General features: G+C 42.3%; 1 protein-coding gene across 1 annotated transcript in view; it reads left to right on the top strand.

Annotated features, from left to right (window-relative positions):
* Positions 1-23,922, top strand: part of TRIO (trio Rho guanine nucleotide exchange factor) — a 2,342,529-nt gene that overhangs the window by 1,655,473 nt on the left and 663,134 nt on the right. The window contains 3 exon segments of the mRNA XM_073555735.1: positions 720-963; positions 7,310-7,596; positions 13,842-14,012. Of these exon segments, the coding sequence (XP_073411836.1) occupies positions 720-963; positions 7,310-7,596; positions 13,842-14,012 (702 nt within the window).

The raw sequence follows: 23,922 nt of genomic DNA, 5'->3' as shown, positions 1-23,922 counted from the left end.
AGGTCACTTCGGCTAGTAGCGCTCCTGGTATAGAAGTATGTGAAGTCTGATTGTTGGTAGGTGACGTCACGTGCTAAAAGTTCAGAGGTCTGTTAAAAAGCAAACAGTTAAATTTCATGGTTCTGACCGTTAGGGGCTAATTAATTCAAATTTAAATTCCACTTGGATCGAATCCTTGACATCTTAAATCGTCTCCTCCTCCCCACGCTTTTGGAACCATTGTGTCCCACAAACATATATACCAAAACATGACTTATTCTTTCACACATTAACTTCTCCATGGTGGTGAGAAAGGGAGTTAGTGTTGACATGTATGGTTGTAGTGGGGAGAACTCATTTAACAATTGTGGTGTATTTCTAGAGCAATTTGACTTTGTGAGAATAGATTTTGTGTTTTTTTGGCACCATGTCACTTTTAGACTTACTAGTAAAATGGAAGCCCTGAGAACTGAAACCAAATACATGCACTATATTTATGGCTTATGGATTTATGGCTTATGGATTTATGGCTGAGGTTATTGTTCTAAGCATTTACTGTAAAACTAAATATTGGTTATTTTTACTGTAGTGTTTGCATTTTGCTCCCTATGCTTTATGTATTCAGTGTCCAATGAGAAACTCTGCAAAGAGATTGTTGCATCATGAGTTCTGTTGTCAGAATTTATCCGTTTTTTAAAATTCTGCCTTTTAATTAAAATGTTTTCTGTATTCATTTCCAGCTTTCAGGAGGTTGTGAATTGACTGTAGTCATACATGATTTTGCAGCATGCAACATTAATGAATTGACAGTGCGTCGGGGGCAGACTGTGGAAGTTCTCGAGAGACAACACGATAGATCTGAGTGGTGCCTAGTAAGGACAACTGACAAATCGCCAGCATCAGAAGGCTTAGTTCCTTGCAGTTCTCTCTGCATAGCGCACTCAAGGAGTAGCATGGAAATGGAAGGGATATTTAATCATAAAGGTAAATGGCTTGTTAAAAAGGTCACTGGTATAAAAAATGCAGACATTTTCGAAGGAGTACCGCAGTCTTTTATAGATTATGGACTATTTTCTCTCATCACTGGATGTCTAGCGTTGTAGCCAAAAGTTTTGAAACTGACAAATTTTACTTTTCACAAACTTTGCTACTTCAGTGTTTTGAGATCTTTTAGTCAGATGTTTCTCTGCCTATGTAAGTACAATCAAAATAATTTTATTTGTCATCTTTTAATAACAAATACATCAAGCTTATGCAAAGACTCATCTACCAAGAGGACCCTTATTTTTCAAGACCTCTGCAATTCACCCTGGCATGCTGGATATCTTCTTCTCAGACAAGAATTGGTTGCATCAGTCAAGATTTGTCAAAGTGCTTGGAGTTTACCATAATTTCTGCGTTTTTGTTTGTAACCAAAATTTGTGTCAGTCTTAAAACTTATAGCCACGACTTACATTGACCATTATAAATGCCGGAAAATTTTCTGCTGAAGACTTCATTCATGTTATGCTTGGACTATGTAGTTTATGTGATCTTTATTTTTAATCAAGGGTTGATTCTTTAAAGTATGCATTTATGCTTGTAAGCACTTGGTATTCCAGCAGGAAACAAAGATTGGGCTGCTTCTTGACACCATTCGCATATAACCTGAAAAAAAATGAGAGTCCACAAAAAAAAATCTAATTTTAAAAAAATACTGAAAGCATAAAATTTAAATAAAACATATTTTAAATAGTTAAAAAAAGTAAATTGAAATGTCCCTTAAAGGTTAAATATCAAGAATCTAGATTTAGTGCAAGGAATTGATCCATCGGCCAGATCATTGATATGTGGCCATTAGAAGGGAGCCTTGAAAACCACCTCATACCTGACAGAAAAGAAGAGCTGCAGATGTCTTAAAGGGGTTGTCCACTACTATGACACCCCCTTCTTGATCTGAATGTTTGCCCTTGTTAAAATAATAACACCTAAACTTGCCTCCCGTGCCGGTGCTGTTCCAGCGGTGTCGGCACTCACGTTCCATGGGCTCACAAAAGGTTGTTGTTACTTAATGCAAACCTTGTGTGCAATCATCACTGGCATCACAGTCTCCGCTTTCAGATGTATAAGTAAACAAGAGGAAGTGAGAGCCATTACTGGCCGCTTACTACCTCTAGATTACTTACATGTTCGAAGGCGGAGACATTGACTCCAGCACTATAATAATAATAAATTTTATTTCTATAGCGCCGACATATTCCGCAGCACTTTACATTTCGGAGGGGATTGGGCGCACTGATTGGGCGCAGGGCTCACGTGAAGTAACAGCTTCAAGTGAGCATTGGGAATAGAGGAGCCTATACCACTGGAATGGCACCAGCATGGGAAGTGAGTATAAGTGTTTTATTTTAGCAGGTGCAAACATTATGATCGGGAAAGTGTTGGCCTTGTAGTATAGAGCCCCTTTCAGGTTGTGAGGTGGTTCTTAGGGCTCCTGTCTGATGGCCAGTGATTGACAGAACTCAGTACATCTGTCATATCTGTAATGAATTTTCACCAACTCTACCAGAATGGGAGTCCTTATTGTGGTAACCCAGCTGTCGGTCAGTTTCAGCTGTTACTTATATGGGCATAGCTTCTGTTGCCTTGCTATTTAACTGATATTAGTGTGTGTCCGGCAAGTAACATTGCAAAAGGACTGTCAAGTACCATTTAAATTGGAGGCTTAAAGAGACTGTCAAGAGCTTTTTGCTACCTCATCTGAGAGCAGCATAATGTAGAGGAAGAGACCCCAATTCCTGCACTGGGTCACTTACTGGGCTGTAAAGAAAATAAATATGTTCCAGGTCCTCAAAGAAAAAGAAAGAATTTGAACTTTTTATCCAAGGGAACTTAAATTCATAGAATACACTAAGACCAGCATAACATAGGGGAAGAATATGAAGTTTTTATCCAAGGGAACTTCCATTCATAGAATGCACTGAGAAGAACAATATGTTTCATATGCAATCTGATAATCTTCCTCTAAGCTTCACATACTGGGCTGCTTGCTGTAGTTTTGATAAAACAATATGTCAAGAGAATTTAATTGGAGAGGACTTTCTTCCACAAATTCCTAATATCAGAGGCCGGGAAGGTCACGAGTACCACCCGCTGTGATCCTTGGAGCAAACCGCTCTCTGCTGCCCCCTATCATCCAAACAATTACACGATTGGCCGACGATCAACGGAGAAGGCCACAGCCTGTTCACAACACTAAGCCAGCTATCGGAGATTTAATGGTGAGCGTATGGCATATACACCTCCGGATGCCAACACCTGGAATATGTGTATACACCCCATTACGGTCAATGCTAACTTCACGATAACCCTAGACTACTCGCCACCACCAATCTCTCTTGGTCAAATAGACACCACTTACGGTAGCTTATGCCTTTGAGGCGTAGTTTACAGAACAGAAGGAACAAAACTATTACATTTTATATGTAATCCAAAGGGAGGCAGTGTTTAAGAAAACTATACAAAAGATTTTACAAGGGGGACAAAACAATACAGCATAAACTGTTACAGAAAATAAAAGGGATTAAAAGGAGAACTTACTACACCGATTGTAGAGACGATTCAGTTTAGCCGAAGGAGAGCGCCTCGATTTGGCCGTCAATAAACAGGATCCCTGCATTCAGGATATGTAACTCTCTGCACGAACACAGATCATAATTGGGATTGATCTTTTACCAGACCCTGAGTCCCACCTACACACCCCTCTGTGATGACCTCACAAGGGCCCAGTTGTGGGCTAGTCTCAGCCCTTCATGATTTTATGAAATCCCAACTTATTCAATAACTCCTCATACTATGATCACAGAAGTTTGAGACTGATGTAATCTTTTGTATCAGGATTTTATCTACTTTTAGAGACCAAACATGGCTTACATGTTGGCGGTTATATGGCCCCTGTGAGTTTGAGGCCTTTTGGCAGGTATTATAATTAAGAGAAAATATGTGTATTTTTGCGCAGTTATCCCGGTGCCAGTAATATACATCTCATTAATATTGAAGGGATACAAACTCCAATATTCTGTATTTTCACCCAGAGATATACTGTTTGCATTGCTCATTGTAACTGGAGTTACTATGGCTATTTGTAAAGGATGTGAGATCTTCTTTGATCCACTCAAAATCTAATAAGAAATTCTGTTTCTATCTCTGAGGACAGTACACATCCTCTTCAGTCACCTGGGCATAAAGAGGAATCCTTGCATTTTAATTAAGCTGCTTCTCATCTCTGTACACTGCATTTTACAGAAAGGCAAGTTTTAGTGCTAGCCCCTGTCTCCTCATAAGAAATGGTAGAGAAAAGAAAAAAGGGAGAGGGAATATGAGGGACATCAAGGATTTTTAATATTTTCTATGACACAGTAGATTTTCACTTAGAGCACTAGTAAACTTGTGGCATGGTTGTCCTTGATATTCATCATCTTGTGCATCTCCAATGCCTACCACTGATTGCCAGCTTCTGCCTATGCAGAGTGTAGATGGAAAACTATCAATCAGTGATGTGGACAGCTTTATTCAGGGCTCAGCATTGAAAGAACTGATATATCTAAAGCAGATAAAACAGTTATTTTATCAAAACTACAGAAAGCAACCAAATAAATGATCAACCACTGTAATCAAGGTTATTTGGTCCTTTATTATGCTACACTCAGTTAGGGCAGCAAAACCCTGTTGACAGATAACCTTTAACTTTGGTGAACCTAGACTTATCTGTATGTGTTTGAAAAATATACGAATAGTTGCTTCCTAAGATTATTTTATTATTTTTTAACAATTGCAACTAACTGTTGATTACAAGTTACATTTTGATTTAAGAAGTGAGGCACAAAGGATCTAACACGTAAAGAGTAAGACTATCAATAATAATAAAAAAATACCTGCTAAGTGGGGATTACAGTCATTAGAGTGAAATTACCGTATTTTTCGGAGTATAAGACGCACCAGACCATAAGACGCACCCCTATTTTCAGAAGGAAAATAGGGAAAAAAATAATAATGTGTCAAATGGGGGTCCGTCTTACAGTCCGAATTCAGCTTACCTGGGAAGGGATCCGGCACAGGTGGAGAAGTAGTCACAGGGGTCATTCAGTGGTCCAGGCTCGTGCGGTGGCGGCGGCTCTGTGCTGGGGCAGCTGCACTGGGGCTGGGGCGGGTGGGCTGTGCAGGGGCAGCTGTGGCAGGGGCTGCTGTGCTGGAGCAGGGGCAGGTGTGGCAGGGGCAGGTGTGGCAGGGGCAGGGGCAGCTGTGGCAGGGGCAGCGGTGCTGGGGCAGGTGGGCAGGGGCAGCGGTGCTGGGGCAGGGGCAGCTGGGGCAGGAGCAGCTGTGGCAGGGGCAGGTGGGCAGGGGCAGCTGTGGCAGGGACAGGTGGGCTCTGCGGTGGTGGCAGCGGGCTGTGCTCCGGTGCAGGGGCGGCGGCTCCGCCGGCGTTTCTTCGCAGCCGGGAGCATGGACGCCGGCAAGATGGCCGCCGGTCCGGGGACGGCGCATGCGCAGCTTCAGATCTCGTGCCGAGATCTCGGGGGGCGAGATTCAAATTATAAATAATAAGGCAACTGAGGAAGGTAGTAGCTAAGGGTAGATAGTTATGTGAAAAAATGTTTGCCCCCTTCCAGATTTGTAATTCTTTTGCATGTTTGTCACACTTAAATGTTTCAGATCACCAAACAAATCTCAATATTAGACAAAGATAACACAAGTAAGCACAAAATGCAGTTTATAAATGAAGGTCTTTATTATTAAGGGGAAAAGAAATCCAAACCTACAGGGCACTGTGTGAAAAAGTGATTTCCCCCTAAACCTAATAACTGGTTTGGCCACTCCTAGCAGCAACAACTGCAATCAAGCGTTTGCAATAACAGGCAATGAGTCTTTTACAATGGTATACAGGAATTTTGGCCCACACATCTTTGCAGAATTGTTGTAATTCAGCCACATTGGAGGGTTTACGAGCATGAACTGCCATTTTAAGGTCATTCCACCACATATCAATCAGATGAAGCTTAGGACTTTGAATAGGCCACTCCAAAGTCTTAATTTTGTTTTTTTAAGTCATTCAGAGTTGGTCTTCCTGGTGTGTTTTGAATTATTGTCCTGCTGCATAACCCAAGTACGCTTCAGCTTGAGGTCACAAACAGATGGCCGGATATTCAAGATTTCTTGGTAGACAGCAGAATTCATGGTTCCATTTACCACAGCAAGTCTTCCAGGTCCTGAAGCATCAAAACAGCCCCAGACCATCACACTACCACCACTATATTTTACTGTTGATATGATGTTCCTTTTCTGAAATGCTGTTACTTTGACACCAGATGTAGTGGGACACTAAAAGTTCAACTTTTGTCTCATCAGTCCACAGAGTATTCTCCCAAAAGTCTTGGTGCTCATCAAGATGTTTTCTGGCAAAACTGAGATCAGCCTTCATGATCTTACTGCTCTCCCGTGGTCTTCATCTTGAAACTCTGCCATGCAGGCCATTTTTGCCCAGCCTCTTTCTTATGGTGGAGTCATGAACACTGATCTTATCTGAGGCAAATGAGGCCTGCAGTTCTTTGGATGTTGGATGTTGTTGTGCGGTCTTTTGTAACCTCTTGCATGAGTCGCCGCTGTGTTTTTGGGGTAATTTTGGTCAGCTGGCCACTCCAGGGAAGGTTTACCACTGTTCTATGTTTTCCGCATTTGTGGATAATGTCTCTCACTGTGGTTCGCTGGAGTCCCAAAGCTTTAGAAATGGTTTTATAACCTTTTTCTAGACTGATACATCTCAATTACTTTCTTTCTCAATTGTTTAAGAATTTCTTTGGCTCACGTCGTGATGTTTAGCATTTGAGGACCTTTTGATCTACTTCATTTTGACATGCAAGTCCTATTTCAGTGATTTTTTGATTGAGAACAGGTGTGGCCTGGGTGTAGCTAGAGAATTTGAACTCAGCTTCTGAAATATGTGATAAACCACAGTTCATTTATGTTCTAAGGAGGGGGCAATCACTTTTTCATACAGGGTCCTGTAGGTTTGGATTTCTTTTTCCCTTAATAATAAAGAGCTTCATTTAAAAACTGCATTTTGTGCTTACTTGTGTTATCTGTATCTAATGATTCAATTTGTTTTGTGATCTGAAACATTTATGTGTGACAAACATGCAAAAGCATAGGAAATCAGGAGGGGTAAACACTTTTTCACACAACTGTATTTTTATGAATTAAGCCGTTAACCTTTTGATACACAACGTATTATTATAAAGGAAATTTATTTGTTAAAAATTATAAATAATCTAAAATACTTTTTTTTTCCATACAGACTCCACTTCTGTTAATGATGCTAGTCCCCCGGCTTCCTTAAATTCGTTGCAACCGCATATGGTTAATATACAAAGCTCACCAGGACCTAAGAGGCCTGGTAATACATTGAGGAAGTGGCTGACAAGCCCTGTGAGGAGACTCAGCAGTGGAAAAGCTGATGGACATGTAAAAAAAATGGCTCATAAACATAAAAAAAGCAGAGAGGTGCGTAAGAACGCAGATTCCAACTACCAAAAAGATTCTGATGACAGTGCAGCAACACCTCAAGATGAGACCATTGAAGAGGTAAGTGAGTGGCAAACATGATATAATAAAGCGGTTGTTTATGATATTGAAAAGTTCACCTTGGCTTGGTGTAGTTAAAAAAAAAACAAAAACAAAACAAACTAAATGATACTTACCTACCAGCACCCACCTGAATCCAGCTTAAGGCCGCTGCTGGTCATTGCTGTGTGCTAACACAGGAGGATCAGAACACACCGTTTCAGTAGCAGCAGGACTGCCAAGGTGTGTGATTGGCTGGAGTGGTCCGGTCACTTTAGCATTTATAATATATATATATATTGTAGGGATTTGACTCGCTTAGGTGCAGCGGGAGACAAACATGAGGCACGTTCCTTTAAAATTTCACCAGGTTTATTACTCCATAAACCATAGACAGCATAACACTGAAATGTAACCTTCACTTCAGGCAAAGGAACAGAAATGTCTGTGGCTTCAGACTCGGACTGAGAGTCTCAGCACATGCTGGGAGCTGTAGTCCTCCCCATATACACTCTCTGTAGTGTCCCACCTGGACACATGGAAGTCTGTCCACTCTCAGACAGACTCACTCTCACATGTGCCAAACACCTCAATTACATAGCCCTGTAACCACACCCACAGGTGATCACATGGCTATGACATCACTAAAGGTTGTATAGACACACACAGACTTCCCTGACACAGTGTAACAGAAAGATCAGCAGTACCTCTGCTGATCAATACACCCTGGAGCCTGCATCCCAAGGCCACCCACCTTGAGACCCATAATGGTCATTTAGGACCCTGCTCCTGTTACCACACTGAATGTGCCTGTACACCCGTCCTGGGACACCCACACAGCGCCCCCTAGCTGACATAGTGGTAACTACACCACATACCTCCCCCCTCTGTTCAAACTTGTGGGGTTGAACACATGACATCACCCAGGGATCTTGAGACCTGGCACCCATGTCACCTTGCCCTACCAGTCGGGAGGACCATCTCCGTCTGTTTCGGTAGTCATACTGCATATTTACGTTAGGCCTCCCCTGCCCCCAGCGGTCAGTATCTCGGCCTTGGGCTTTGGGCTTCCCGTCAACGTCCGTCAGTGTGACCAGACACTCTTTAGTCTCCACCTGTCTGCAGTGTGCTTCATCACGCGACCTTTCTCTCACTGGCTGGCTCTCCCAGTTCGCACGGTCATGAGTCCCACGTCCAGCTGGGCCAACTGGCTGGTCTGAGTCTGACCCTCTGTCGCTATGTCCACCACCGAGTCTCGTGCCTATGTTACTAAGATTAGAACGGCCACTTGCGGACTCTCGACGTTCTTGCCTTCGACTACCTGTCCTTTCATTCCTTGGAGGATCCCTTCGGGTCCTTACACCTTGGGTTGGAGGGGGACGCCACCTGACGTTCTCTATCTGCTCATTCATCTGCAGTCGATCCTGTCTTAGCTGCTCAATCTCCTTCAGGTACGCTACCCGATATTCCAGGAGCATGCGAAGCTTCCCAATGCTTTCCACCGAACCAACCACAATGACAGGAACCATGTCATCTTCAATAACGACTTGGATTTCACCAGCAGGTGGGATTCTCACTCTCTTCACACAGGATCGATTCACCATCTCCTGCATCACCTTTCCAAGTCTGCCAACGACTTTCCCCACCAGATTTCTGGGCACCGGAATTATGTCTCCCACAAAGCCCAGCCGACTTTGTGCTTCCCTTGCAAGCTCCAGACGTCGAGCGGCTTTCCAATTACGCTTCACGAGCATCTGTTTCGTGCGGAGACATTGTAGGTGCATCTCCTTCAGGACAGCCACCCTTCTCTCTGTGTCTTCCGTTTCTGCCAGTATCACCAACTGGTCTGTTTCTGGTGCCCAGCTCACACTATAGGCCTTTACTGCCTTTTTAAAGGTCTCATGCACACCTTCGCTGGCACACGCTTCTCGCACATCTTCGGGTACCTCCATCACACACTTGAAGGTCATGGACTTGCTCTCATCCTGGACAGATGGCTCTGGGTTCCCCACGGACACTTCCCTCAAGGTATCTGCCAAGACCGGGTGACTGTCTTGTGCAGCTCTTGGCTCACCATCTTCCCGAGATTAAGGCCTCTTTCACACATCAGGTTTTCGCCGTCAGGCGCGATCCGGCGCTTTTGACAGAAACCGGATCCGGCGAAATGCAATGCCGGATCCGGTTTCCCCCCATTGACTTGCATTTGCGCCGGATCGCGCCGGATGGCCATGCGTTTCATCCGGTTTTCGCCGGATCCGGCAATGTGTTGCGATCCGGCGTCTGGAAAAAACGGCTACTGTAACGTTTTTTGTCTCCGGCGAAAAAGCCGGACACGCCGGATCCGGCGCGTCCGTCTTTTTCACACAATGAAAGCCTATGAGCGCCGCAATGCGCCTGATCCGGCGAAAGCCGGATCCGGTGGCCGGATCCGGTTTTTTTGGTCTGAGCATGCTCAGTAGCTCTGCCCACAAGACATATATAAAAGCAAGACAGTGGGACCCACAGCCACACCCAACATGCCACCCAAGAAAGCAACCAAGCGCAGCAGGAGAAGGCAGGAGACCACTGCAGCACCATCAGCACCACCACCACCCCAAATGGAGCAGCAAATGGAACATGCTGAGGAGGGGAGGCCAGCAGCAGATGAGAGACGGTAATTATCAAATCCCCCATTCCTCCAAACTAGGGCTATTGAATATCAAGATATTCATTGGCCCTTTGTTTCTCTTTATTCAACAGCCGCCCAATAGATGCAGCAGCAGCAGCAGCAATGGCAGCAGGTGGAACACCACCCACAGGCATGGAGTGTGGCCACCAGGAAGACAGCACATCATCTTCTGGGAGCCCTCCCTCGCATCGTCAGCGTTTGACGGTAAGTTTTTATTTCCAAAATCCATCATCTCTGTAATATATGTCTATTCATTGCCTTTTATTTCAAAACAGGATTCACAAGATGAAGAGGAGCTCCCAGAAGAAGAAGGAAGGGGTGGACAGACACCTGGAGTGGGCTCACAATTGGTAAGTTTTTTGCATCAAACGCAGAAACACAACATCACACTACACACAACACATAGAAAACAATGTTCTGCAGACCACACACAGCAAACAAATGCCTACATCCAAAGACATAACATTTTTTGTTTTCTTCTCTAGTCTTCCCAATCTGGTGCTCGGCCAAGAGGTCATCGCAGTGCCTCCCAGGGTCGTCGGCGACAGCAACGCGGCGGTCACCAGCGTGTAAGTATAAATATTTTTGCTTTGTTTTTTTGCACTTTTTATTTCATTTCTTTTGTGGAGGCTAATTATGTTATTTTTGTCTTTTTCTTTAACAGCCTTCACAGCGTGCTCCCGACTCTGACGGTGAGGATGGAGGACTCGATGTGGACCACCTCATCGATCTCGTCAGAGAAAGGGAGCCGCTCTGGAATATGGCTGACCGCCGCCACGCTGACCTTATCGTTACCCGACGACTCTGGGAGGAAATCTGTTCGCTCCTTGTGGGCCGCTGGGAGGACCTTGATGTTCGGGCCCAGATTAAAGAGCGTAAGTATATACAGTACCGGTTGCTTGATGTAAACCAGTGTTTCCCGAACTCCAGTCCTCGTGGTCCCCACGGATCATGTGTTCAGGATTTCTATTTACTATGGAAATCCTGAAAACATGACCCCTGGGGACCATGAGGACTGGAGTTTGTGAAACACTGATGTTGTATACTAACCACTCCTTTCTCGTTTCAGGGAACAGAATTGTGAATCGGTGGCGGTCTGTGAGGGATCGTTGCAAGAAGGAGTTCAATAAAGAGATGCAGGCCCCGAGTGGATCTGGAGGATGCAGGAGCAAGTACAAGTACGCACAAGCCCTGTCGTTCCTCCGGGAAACAATGGTCACTAGAAGGTAAATATTACACACCACATGTGAAAAAAAATGTTAGATGTAACTTTTTTTTTTCAGCCAGGGCCATACCATGTCAGTATTTTAATTGTTTTTTTTTTTCTTTATTCCACAGCACGGTGAGCAGCACTCGGGAGCCTGCACGATTGGACCCTTCTGAGGCGATCCCTGAGGAGACCGGCACCGAGGGACACTTCGACCGCCCCAATACATCTGCACCTTCCCAGCCTTCCCACACATTCGACCCATCTGTCCCATCCACCAGCACAGGAGCATCGTGGCCGCCTACATTACATGAAGCTGCTGGTGAGGAGATCGCTTTCCCTTTACCCCACCCTTCTGCCCCTGCCACCTCTAGTACACCTGCGGGTACTGGGCGGCAGCGGCAGAGGGGTCAGGAAAAGAGTTATGCGCCAGAGTTCTTGCATCTGAATGCATCTTTCCAGAACTGTCTAAAAGTCTTGTCAGAGCAAATCTCCGCAGGCTTTCAGCAGATCAACTCCAGCATTCTGGAGGTGAAGACACTTCTGCAAACCATGCATTCAGAAGCAAGATCTTCGCTAAACCACACCTTTTTCAGGTCTGTTGTGGAGCGCATGGCAACACTATCTCCTACCCAGCAGATGCATGTAATGCATTCGTGCCACGGTGCTCTACAGCAGGTTACCTCCCAACCTCCACCTCCCACCACTGTAGTTCCTCCACCTGCACCCCCTCCAGCCACTTTCCATCCTCCCCCTCCTATTACATCTGCACCCCCTCCAGCCACTTTCCATCCTCCCCCTCCTATTACATCTGCACCCCCTCCAGCCACTTTCCATCCTCCCCCTCCTATTACATACCAGCAACCTCACCAGTACCAGCAACCTTCCCAGTACCAGCAACCTCCCCAGTACCAGACATCTCCCCACTTCCAGCAACCTGCCCCGTACCAAACTCCTTCCCCGTACCAAACTCCTTCCCCATACAACTTTCCATCAACATCATCTGCTCCTACAGTCCCTGCCCAACCCTCCACTCCACCGCCCACCACCTCTTCTGCCTCCCACATGTCCACCCATTCTGTATCTTTTTCCACACCATCACCTCTAACTGTTCCTTCCCCACCACGATCCCAGTCCTCTCTCCACACTCCCATTGTCGAAGTGTCCCGCAGCCCCTCCAGCAGTATTTCCACCCCACACTATACCGAGTTATGTTTTTTTTTTAATAAAAATGCCCATTTGGTTGGTTTCAAACCTTTATTAAAAAAGTTTTTTTAACTTTAAAAACAGTTTACACAAAAAAAAATATTTTAAATAAAAGTTAAATTATTGTTTACACTGGTTGTCTGTCATTTCTTTCTGCGGCGAAATATGTTTAAAAAAAAGGTTAAATACAGGGTATTTAAAAGGTAAAAAGGTATTCAAAACAAGGTATATAACTGTGGGTAAATTTTAGCTTTTTGCCACAGTTGTGTTCCTGGTTGTGTTTGAAGCAAAGTATTTCACCTGAAAAGTTGTGTTTATTGTTGGTGATTTCCTAACAATGTACACAACTTTTGTTAAAAGGTGAAATACTTTGCATAAAACACAACCAGGTACACACCTGTGGCCTAAAGCTAAAAATAGTAAGACCATGACAAGATAGCCAACTTTGGTTGGCAAAGGTATATACTGTTGGTCCAGAAGGTACACAAGTTTGGTTAGGGCACAAATCTTTCACACTCTGTCATCCTGCCAGTGTACTCTGCCTTGAGGTGACATAAAGTATAGTGCAAAATTGTCCCTCAAACCGTCACAGAACTTCTAGTGGTAATATTTCCAATGACAACATCCATCTTCGCCAGTAACTTGCTCTTCTCTCCAACCTGCACTTTCTCCTCTACAACCTGTCAAAGAAGGGCTGTAGGAACATGCTATATATAGTTTTCCAGTAGCCAATCCCGTTCGGAAGGCCACAAGGGTCAATTTTAAAAACCAGATCCGGCGTAATCCGTCGAAAAACGGAGAGAAAAACGGATGAACCGGATGAGACGGATCCGGTTTTGTCTGTCAAGAACAAGACGGATCCGGCAGAAAACCGGATCCGGCACATCAGGTTTTACAAAACATTTGCCGGATCCGGCATTCCGGCACGACGCCGGATCGCGCCTGACGCCGAAAACCTGATGTGTGAAAGTAGCCTAAAAGTACAACTCGTCCCGCAAAAAAAAAACATGGCCATATTGAGGGAAAAAAAAAAGTTATGGCTCTGCGAAGAAGGAGAGCACAACAGGAAATGGAAAATGGCCTTGGGGTGAAGGGGTTAATGCCAATAAAATAAGTGTAATTGACAGGTTTTCATGCTAATTTGCATATTTTAGCTTACTCAGAATATTTTACTTTTCCATATAGCGAGTACGAAATGAGGCTCTCAGTAGTGGCACACTGTCTAAATCATCTTCATCTGGTATGCAAAGTTGTGGAGAGGAAGAAAGTGAGGAAGGCCCAGATTCAGTCCCCCTACCACCTCCAATGGCTATTCAACAGCACAGTCTTCTTCAGTGTGATTCTCATGATGACAAGGTATTTTAAACATTTTTTCACAAGTACAGTAGTAGCAGATATTTAATATGTCTGTGATATTTTTAAATCAACTTCAGTGACATTACTATTACCGCATACCCCCATTTCAATAGTGTCATGTTTTTCTAACATTGTATTCTTTTGACATAGAATAATGTACAGTTTTCAGTACATGCTTTTAACCCTTTTGAAATACCACCAATTGTTATCAGTGTGCAGCGTATATATATATATAGAGAGAGAGAGAGAGAGAGAAAAAGAATACAGCAGCACATGTACATGAATCTAGGCCATGTGAAAACACAGAAAAACATTAAAGCCATTCAATTTAGATAATCCTTTTTTCAAAAAAAAATTTTTACTTACAGTAAGATGAAAATGAAGGCTCTTATTGCACAAATTGGCCAATTCATGTAAGCCCATCAACCACGGCAAGGTGACCTCCCCCTGATGGGTCTCTGCTCTACCTATCTATATTGTGCAGTTTTGGCAACTTGCACGTGTTCACACTAGGAGGTGCTGGTCGGTTTATATGTATGTGTGTATATATATATATATATATATATATATATATATACTCAGCCTTGGCAATAGTTAAGAGACCACTGCAAAATTTTCAGTTTGTGTGATTTTTTTCTTTATAGGTATATTTTTTAGTAAAATGGAAATTGCTCTTTTATTCTATAAACTACTGACAACATATCTTTGAATTTCCAAGCACTAAATTTTGTTTTTATTTTCAGAAAATGAGAAATGGTTAAAATAACAAAAAATGCAGTGCTTGCAGACCTCAAATTATCCTAAGAAAACAAGTTTATAATCACTTACAAACAACCATACTAATGTTTTAACTCAGGAAGAGTTCAGAAATCAATATTTTGTGGAATAACCATGATTTTTAATCACAGCTTTCATGCGTCTTGGCATGCTTACCACCAGTCTTTCACACTGCTTTTGGGTGACCTTACGCGACTCCTGGTACAAAAATTAAAGCAGTTCTTCTTTGTTTGTTGGCTTGTGACTATGCATCTTCCTCTTGATTCCATTCCAGAGGTTTTCAATGGGGTTCAGTTTGGGAGATTGGGCTGGCCATGACAGGGATTTGAAGTGGTGGTCCTTTATCCACACATTGATTGACCTAGCTGTGTGGCATGGCACATTGTCATGCTGGGAAAAAACAGTCCTCACAGTTGGGGAACATTGCCTGAACAGAAGGAATCAACTGTTTTTCCAGGGTAACCTTGTATGTGGCTTGATTCATACGTCCTTCGCATAGATCAGCCTGCCCAATTCGAGCCTTGCTGAGCCATCCCCAGATCATCACCGAACCTCCACCAAATTTCGCAGTGGGTGCAAGACACTGTGTCTTGTATGCCTCTCCAGGTCTCCGTCCAACCATTAGATGACCAAGTGTTCGGCAATAGATGACCAAGTGTTCGGCAAAGCTGAAAATTAAACTCATCAGAGAAGATTACCTTACTCCAGTTCTCTATGGTCCAATCTTTATGGTCTTTGGCAAACTTCAGCCTGGCCCTCCTTTGCTTCTCATTGATGAAATGCTTTTTTCTAGCTTTACATGACTTGAGCCCTGCCTCTAGGAGCCTGTTACAAACTGTTCTTGCCATGCACGTCACCCCAGCTGCCATTTGCCATTCCTTTTGTAGGTCATTTGATGTCATCCTGCGGTTTCTGAGTGACATTCGAATAAGATGATGGTCATCCCGGTCATTGGAGAGTCGTTTTCATCTTCTGCCGGTCTGTAGCTTTGTTGTCCCCAAAGTCTGCTGTTGGACCTTGTTGTAATGGACTGCCATCTTAGAAATTTTAAGGATGGAGGTAACATGATGCTCACTGTATCCCTCTGCTAGTAAAGCCAGAAATGAGCCCTTATTTTCCTCAATCATGACGTTTCTTTTCAACTCCTTTGCATGGTTGAAAGTTATTTTTTTCATTCCTATTACAACCCCTGGCAAAAATTATGGAATCACCAGCCTTGGAGGATGTTCATTCAGTTGTTTAATTTTGAAGAAAAAAAGCAGATCACAGACATGGCACAAAACTAAAGTCAATTCAAATGGCAACTTTCTGGCTTTAAGAAACGCTAAAAGAAATCAAGAACAAAAAATGTGGTAGTCATAATGGTTACTTTTTTAAACCAAGCATAGGGGAAAAATTATGGAATCACTCAATTCTGAGGGAAAAAAATTATGGAATCATGAAAAACAAACCAACAAAAAAACACTCCAACACATTACTAGTATTTTGTTGCACATATACATTTAATATGAAATTCACCTTTGTTTTCGGACTGCCCCTTTAAGTTCAGCCGATTGGTTCGGCCCTCCACAGCAGTGCCAGTTTCTCATGTGGCCCCTTGGGAAAATTAATTGCCCATCCCTGATACAGATCAATGTTTGGTCAAGATATCCCTAATATTGCACCATTCATGATTATATGTAATGATGAACCTAATTGTATCCAAACGTCTATCTTTCCCTTGATTACGTGTCGGGTATAGTAGGTCATTTCGTGGAGTATGTCTGACTCTGTAAAAGCCTCGTTTGATGCTCCTATGGCTATAGCCACGTGATTCAAACCGTGACATGAGGTTAGCAGCCTGAGCAAAGAACTTATTATCAGAGGAGCATATCCATCTAATTCTCAGAAACTGCCCAACCGGCACAGCCCTTATAGTAGCAGGATTATGAGCTGAGTCTGCGCTGATCAAAGTGTTGACTGCAGTTGACTTTCTGTAGACGTCAGTCTGGATACATTGCATGGTGTCAATTTCCAGAGTGACGTCCAGTAAGTCTATTTTTTTAAAATCATACTGGTGTGTCAATTGAATATTGTAAGAATTCAAATTAAGTTGATTCATGAATGTCTCGAGCTGCTGGGTCGTCCCACCCCACATGAAAAAACGATCACCGATATAACGTAGCCAGCACAGCATATGGTCGGCGACCAGTGCGTCCTTCGTCACCAAAAACAAATCTCTCCCAGTGATCCAGGAAGAGATTAGCATATGAGGGCGCACAGGCCTCCGCAATGTCTTTCTAGCCTTCTGAGCCCGACTGGGAAATTTCCTTTCCAAGCGTGTGTGCAGTTGTGCTTGACGCTAATGCCGACACAGGACCTGCCGATCACACTGCGCATGCGCCATTTAAACCGATATTATTGGTCGGATCTGATCATGTAACTGGTTTCCTTAGTAACCACTAATGCACAATTGTGCCTGATACTTGTGTTAACACAGGACATGTCGATTTTACTACACATGTGCCAACTGAACTGATACTATTGGTCGGATCTGATCATGTGAACAGTTACCCTTGTAACCACTAATTTACAGTTGTGTCTGATACTTGTGTCAACGCAAGACCTGTTGATTCTACTGCACATGTGCCAACTGAACTGATGTTATTCGCCAGATCCAACCATGTGACCGGCCACCCAAGATATATAAAGGTCATTGTCTTTCATTACTACACATCCCCTTGAGAAAGTATCTTTGCAAAAAAGCAAAACGTACTTTGGGGTTTTTTTCAGGTCCTGTCCGGTGCTGCTAACCCTTCAGCTTATATACTGGTAAGCGCTATTTATCTGCATCTATTTATACTATTTTTGGACTACTTTGTCACAATTACTGCTACTATTGAACTTATTAGATAAGCGTTCTCTGTTTACTGTTGGCGGGTGCAAAGCATCGGTGATTCTTCAGCATTGGTGATCCTTCAGCATTATCCTGTACCCTGTGTTTTTATTGTCTATATTTATTATTCACTTTTGTATACCAATTAATAAAGTATCTTTGAACCTATATATTCCTTTTTTCTCTGTATTTCTTTCTTATTATGGATTTGGTATTTTTTCTGATTTGGGGTCCTGTTAGCACAATTTAGTGCTTCCTGTCAAACTGTCATGTTGCCTGGTTTGTGTCACATGGAATAAACAAGTTGGTGTCATATTTCAACATATATCTTTTTCCATTCTTCAAGAACAACCTCTTTTAGAGGGTGGAAGGAGAGTGGTGCTCAGCTTGTCTCTTCAGGATTCATAGGTGTTCCCCATAGGGTTCAGATCAGGAGACATACTTGGCCACTAAATCACTTTTCACCCTGTTTTTCTTCAGAAATGCAACAATGGCCTTAGGCTAGTTTCACACTAGCATTACCAAGCGCAGAGCAGGGCCGCCGCTAAGCTCCGCCCCAGCCACGCCTCCTCCGGTCAGCTCCTATCGCCGCATGACGCCGCATGCGATCAGCGTACCCAATATTTAGCGGGAGGAGCTGACCGGAGGAGGCGCTGCCGGGGGAGAAGCTTAGCGGCGGCCCTGCGCTTGGTAACGCTAGTGTGAAACTAGCCGTAGATATTTGTTTTGGATGTTGGAAAAGTGCACTTCTACTAAGGGAATGGAGTGATGGTAGCATTTTCTCATTTGACATAAAGCTTGCATCTGTGAATTCACGATACCATTAACAAAATGTAGCTCCCCCACACCAGCAGCTCTCATGCTAGATTTGGGCACTGACACAGCCATGTTTCACTGTAGGCACCGTGCATTTTTTTAAATTTATTTTTTTAAAATTTAGAATTGTCAAGTCATTGATAGTTGTGAGGAAAGGGGAGAAAGTAACATGAGAAAAAAGTTTGAACAATACACATTAGTCGTTTTTCTGTGTTATTTGTGCCATTTTGTGTCCAAAATAAATGACAATTGATATTACAGATATTTCCTTTTCTATTCACTGCATAATTTTTGGCCCAGAATAACTGGGGCAAAAAAAATATCTGTACATTAATAAATATGGCATCAGTAATTTTTTGTGTTAATTCTTTCGCCCCACAGTATGTTTTTGCCTTCGTGATCAAGCCAATTTTTACAATTTACAATTCTGACCACTGTCATCATAACTCTGTAACACTTCAACGTATCCCACTGATTCTAAGACTATTTTCTATGACATATTGTACTTCATGATAGTGGTAAAAATAGGTTCAATATGACTTGCGTTTATTTCTGAAAATACCGTAAATTTGGCGAAACGTTTGAAAATGTCACAATTTTCAAAATTTTAATCGGCATGCCCTTAAACCATAGAGTTATTCCATACAAAATAGTTAATAAATAACATTTCCCACATGTCTACTTTACATCAGCACATTTTTTGAAACATAATTTTTTGTTACAAAGTTATAACGGTTAAAAGTTGATCAGCAATTTCTCATTTTTCCATAAAATTTGCAAAACCATTTTTATGGACCACATCACATTTGAAGTGACTTTGAGGGGCCCATATGACAGAAAATACCCAAAAGTAACACCATTGTAAAAACTGCATCCCTCTAGGTGCTCAAACCACATTCAAGAAGTTTATTAACCCTTTAGGTGCTTTACAAGAATTAATGGAATGTGGAAGGAAAAAATGAACATTTAATTTTTTCCCACAAAAATGTTACTTTAGCGACATATTTTCCATTTTCACAAGGGTATCAGAAGAAAATGCACTATAAAATTTGCTGTGCGATTTCTCCTGAGCACACCGATACCACATATGTGTAAAAAAACTATTTTTTGGGCGTATGGCAGGGCTTGGAAGGGAAGGAACGCCATTTGACTTTTGGAATACAAAATTGGCTTGAATGAATAGCCGACGCCATGTCGTGTTTGGAGAGCCCCTGAGGTGCCTAAACGGTAGAAACCCCCCACAAATGACCCCATTTTGGAAGCTAGACCCCTAAATTACTTTATCTAGATGTGTGGTAAGCACCTTAATCTCAGGGGCTTCACAGAATTTTATAATGTTGAGCCGGGAAAATTAAAAAACACATTTTTTCCACAAAAAAATTTTTTAGCCTTATTTTTTTATTACAAGGGTAACAAGAAAAAATGGTCCCCTAAATTTGTTGTGCAATTTCTCAACAAAAATTTTGATTCAACCCAATTTGTTTTAATTTTCACAATGGTAACAGGAGAAAAGCGATGCCAAAATTTGTTGTGCAATTTTTCCAAAGTACACAGGTACCCCATATTTGTTGAAAAATGGCTGCTTGGGCGCATGGTATAGCTAGAAAGAGAATGAGCGCTATTTTGTCTGCAATAGGTTGCGGATACCATGTCACATTTGAAGTGCCCCTGACATGCCAAAACAGCAGAAACCTCCACAGGTGATCACATTTTGTAAACTACACCTCTCAAGGAATTCATGTAGAGGAGTAGTAAGTATATTTAATATTCAACCTTCAAGCGATTTGCAAACTTCATAAAATTGGGCTGAGTAAATGAAATATTACCATTTTTTCCAGTAAAATGTCGCTTTGACCCCAAGTTTGCAATTTTCAAAAAGGGTAATAGGAGAAAACGAACAGTACAATTTGTTATGCAATTTCTCCACAAGATAAATAGACATGCTGCGGTCTGGAGTAGACGCACACCGCATGTGCGTCTACGCCGGGGAGCCGGAGGCGTCTGTGCACGCATTGTGGACATGGGATTTCATGAAATCCCATTCACTTTGCTGTAACCTCTGGCCACTGCGGATGTACGCATAGTCCAACCCGCTGTGTTTACTGACCGTGGGAACATACCCTAGATCCTTTCAGTCAACGCTGTAAAAATATTAAATAAAAAATGAGGCAAAAAACTGCTTTGTCATCTACCTCTGAACAAAAAGTGCAATAAAACGCAATTAAAAAGATGAATGTATATATAAATGGTACCACTGAAAACGTCATTTTGCCCTGTAAAAAATAAGCCATCATAAAGCTCATACTGTGGAAAAATAAAAAGTTATCAGACTAAAAAAATAATTATTTTTTATATAAAATAGTTTTTATTCTGTAGAAGCGCCAAAGCATAAAATAAAATATCAATGAAGTATCGCTGTAATGGTACTGACCTGAAGAATAAAGCTGCTTTATCAATTTTACCACACGTGGAACAGTATAGAAAAAAAAACAATTTCTGAATTTTTCTTTTGTTCATTCTACCTTCCTAAAATCAGAATAGAAAGTGATCAAAAAATGTTGTGTGCCCAAACATGGAACCAATAAAAACGTAAATTCGTCCCGCAATAAACAAGCTATGACAAAACCCTGTCGGTTGAAATATGGAAAAATTATAGCAGTTTAAATATGGGGATGCAAAAACTAGTTTTGGCAATATAAAGCATCTTTTAGTGTGTGACAGCATCCAAACATAAAAACCCGAAAACTCGATATACATCTGGTATCACTGTACTCAAACTGACCCAAAGAATAAAGTCGTCTAATCAGGAGGCTCTCTCCTGAGCCCCAGTGTGTCTGAAACACACTTGGCGCCCACATTTTTGTCATTTTTGTAGTGATGTGAGCCTGCCTAATTTACGGGTGCACATCTCCAGAAACGTGAGCTGGTCACTACAGCATACTGGTCACTTCAAAAGTATGCCACTACAATCACTACACTACAATGGCAGTTTCTGGAAAACACCCATGGAGTCAAAATCGTCTGTACACCTGTAAATAAATTCCCAAAGGGGTATAAATTTCAAAATTGGGATCACTTGAGGGGGATTCTGCTTTTCTAGCACTTATGGGCTCTGTATATCGAGTCCGCAAACTATTCTAGGAAAATCTGAGCTCCAGGAGGCAAGTAGCGCTCTGTCCTTCCAGAGTCTCGCCGTGTGGCTAAACTGTACTGTACAGCCACATAGGGGGTATTTCTACATTCATCAGAAATTGTGGGACAAATTTTGGCGTCATCTATACCCATTTCCCATTATGAAAATGTAAAGTTTGGGGCCAACAAACAATCTTGGTCGTTAAAATGTAAATTATTATTATTATTATTCATTTTAATAGCACCATTTATTCCATGGCGCTTTACATGTGAAAAAGGGGCTTACATAGACAAGTACAATAAACATTAGCAACACAAGGCTTACAGAAGGAGAGAGGACCCTGCCCGCGAGGGCTCACAGTAGAGCTCTTCGTGTAGCGGTTCAGTAGGCTTAGGATCACTGCAGGTTGTTGGCTCGTCAGAAGAGGTGGGTATTCAGGTTCCTTTTCAAGGTTTCCGTGGTATCTGAAAGTCTGATGTGATGGGGTATAGTGTTCCAGAGTATGGGGGAAGCACGAGAGAAGTCTTGTATGCGGTTGTGGCAAGAAGAGATAAGAGGGGAATAGAGAAGGAGATCTTGAGAGGATCGAAAGTTGCACTCCCCATAGGCCTCCATGTAGTTAAATGCACTCCCCATAGACAGACTCTATATAGTATAATGCACTCCCCATAGGCCTCCATATAGTATAATGCATTCCCCATAGGCCTTCATATTGTATAATGCACTCCCCATAGGCAGACTGTATATTGTATAATGCACTCCCCATAGGCCTCCATATAGTATATTGCACTCCCCTTAGGTCTCCATATAGTATAATGCACTCCCCATAGGTTTCCATATAATATAATGCACTCCCCAAAGGCAGACTCTATATTGTATAATGCATTCCCCATAGGCAGACTATTTATAGTATAATGCACTTCCCATAGAATATTGCACTCCCCTTAGGTCTCCATATAGTATAATGCACTCCCCATAGGTTTCCATATAGTATAATGCACTCCCCATAGGCAGACTTTATATTGTATCATGCATTCCCCATAGGCAGATTATTTATAGTATAATGCACTCCCCTTAGGTCTCCATATAGTATAATGCACTCTCCTTAGGTCTCCATATAGCATAATGCACTCCCCATAGTATATTGCACTCCCCTTAGGTCTCCATATAGTATAATGCACTCCCCATAGGTTTCCATATAGTATAATGCACTCCCCATAGGCAGACTCTATATTGAATAATGCATTCCCCATAGGCAGACTATTTATACTATAGTAACATAGTAACATAGTTTTGAAGGCTGAAGGAAGACCTTATGTCCATCTAGTTCGGCCTATTTTTAGTGCAGCTGTTCTGCATTGTTGATCCTGGGGAAGGCAAAAAACCCACAGAGTAGAAGCCAATTTTCTCCATAGGGAAAAAAATTCCCTCCCCTAAGCTGGGTCAATCATCTACCTATAATATTATGTTATTCGTAAACTTCTATACTGTTACTCACAAGAAAAGCATCCATTCCTTTCTTAAATTCATTCAGTGAGTTGGCCATCACCACTTCCTCAGGAAGAGAATTCTTCAGAGCCTCACTGCTCTTACCGTGAAGAACACTCTTCTATGCTGGTGCAGAAATTGTCTTTCCTTCAAATGAAGAGAATGCTCCCTTGTTCTTGTCACAGTCCTTGGTACAAATAGTTCATTGTAGAGATCTCTGTATTGCCCTCTGATATACTTGTACATATATATTAGGTCTCCCCTAAGTCTTCTCTTTTTTAGAGTAGATAGACCTAATTTTGATAACCTTTCTGGGTATTGTAGTGAACCAACGCCATTTATCATTTTAGTAGCCCGCCTTTGAACCCTTTCAAGTTCAGTAATGTCTTTCTTGAGCACCGGCGTCCAAAATTGCACACAATGCTCCAAGTGTGGTCTGACGAGTGATTTGTATAGAGGGAGAATTATGTTTTCATCTCGTGTCCCCAGAACTCTTCTAATGCATCCCATGACCCTATTTGCTTTGGTGGCAGCTGCCTGACACTGGGCACTCCAATTTAGCTTCTTATTGACTAAGATGCCTAAGTCTTTTTCCATGTCTGATTTCCCCAGCAGTTTCCCATTTAGTAAGTAATTGTAGCATATGTTTCTCCTTCCCATGTGCATAACCTTACACTTATCTGTGTTAAAACTCATTTGCCATTTTTCAGCCCAATTCTCCAATTTACTCAAATCTGTCTGTAGTTGCAAACTGTCCTCCTTTGTGTTAACTACCTTACATAGTTTTGTATCATCTGCAAATACTGATATTTTACTGTGTA

Source organism: Dendrobates tinctorius, unplaced genomic scaffold, assembly GCF_039654945.1.
Source record: "Dendrobates tinctorius isolate UK_male_01 unplaced genomic scaffold, ASM3965494v1 ptg000229l, whole genome shotgun sequence".
NCBI classification, from domain to species: Eukaryota; Metazoa; Chordata; class Amphibia; order Anura; family Dendrobatidae; genus Dendrobates; species Dendrobates tinctorius.
Note: the sequence above shows the minus strand (reverse complement) of the source record. Positions and strands in the feature narration are given on the sequence as shown.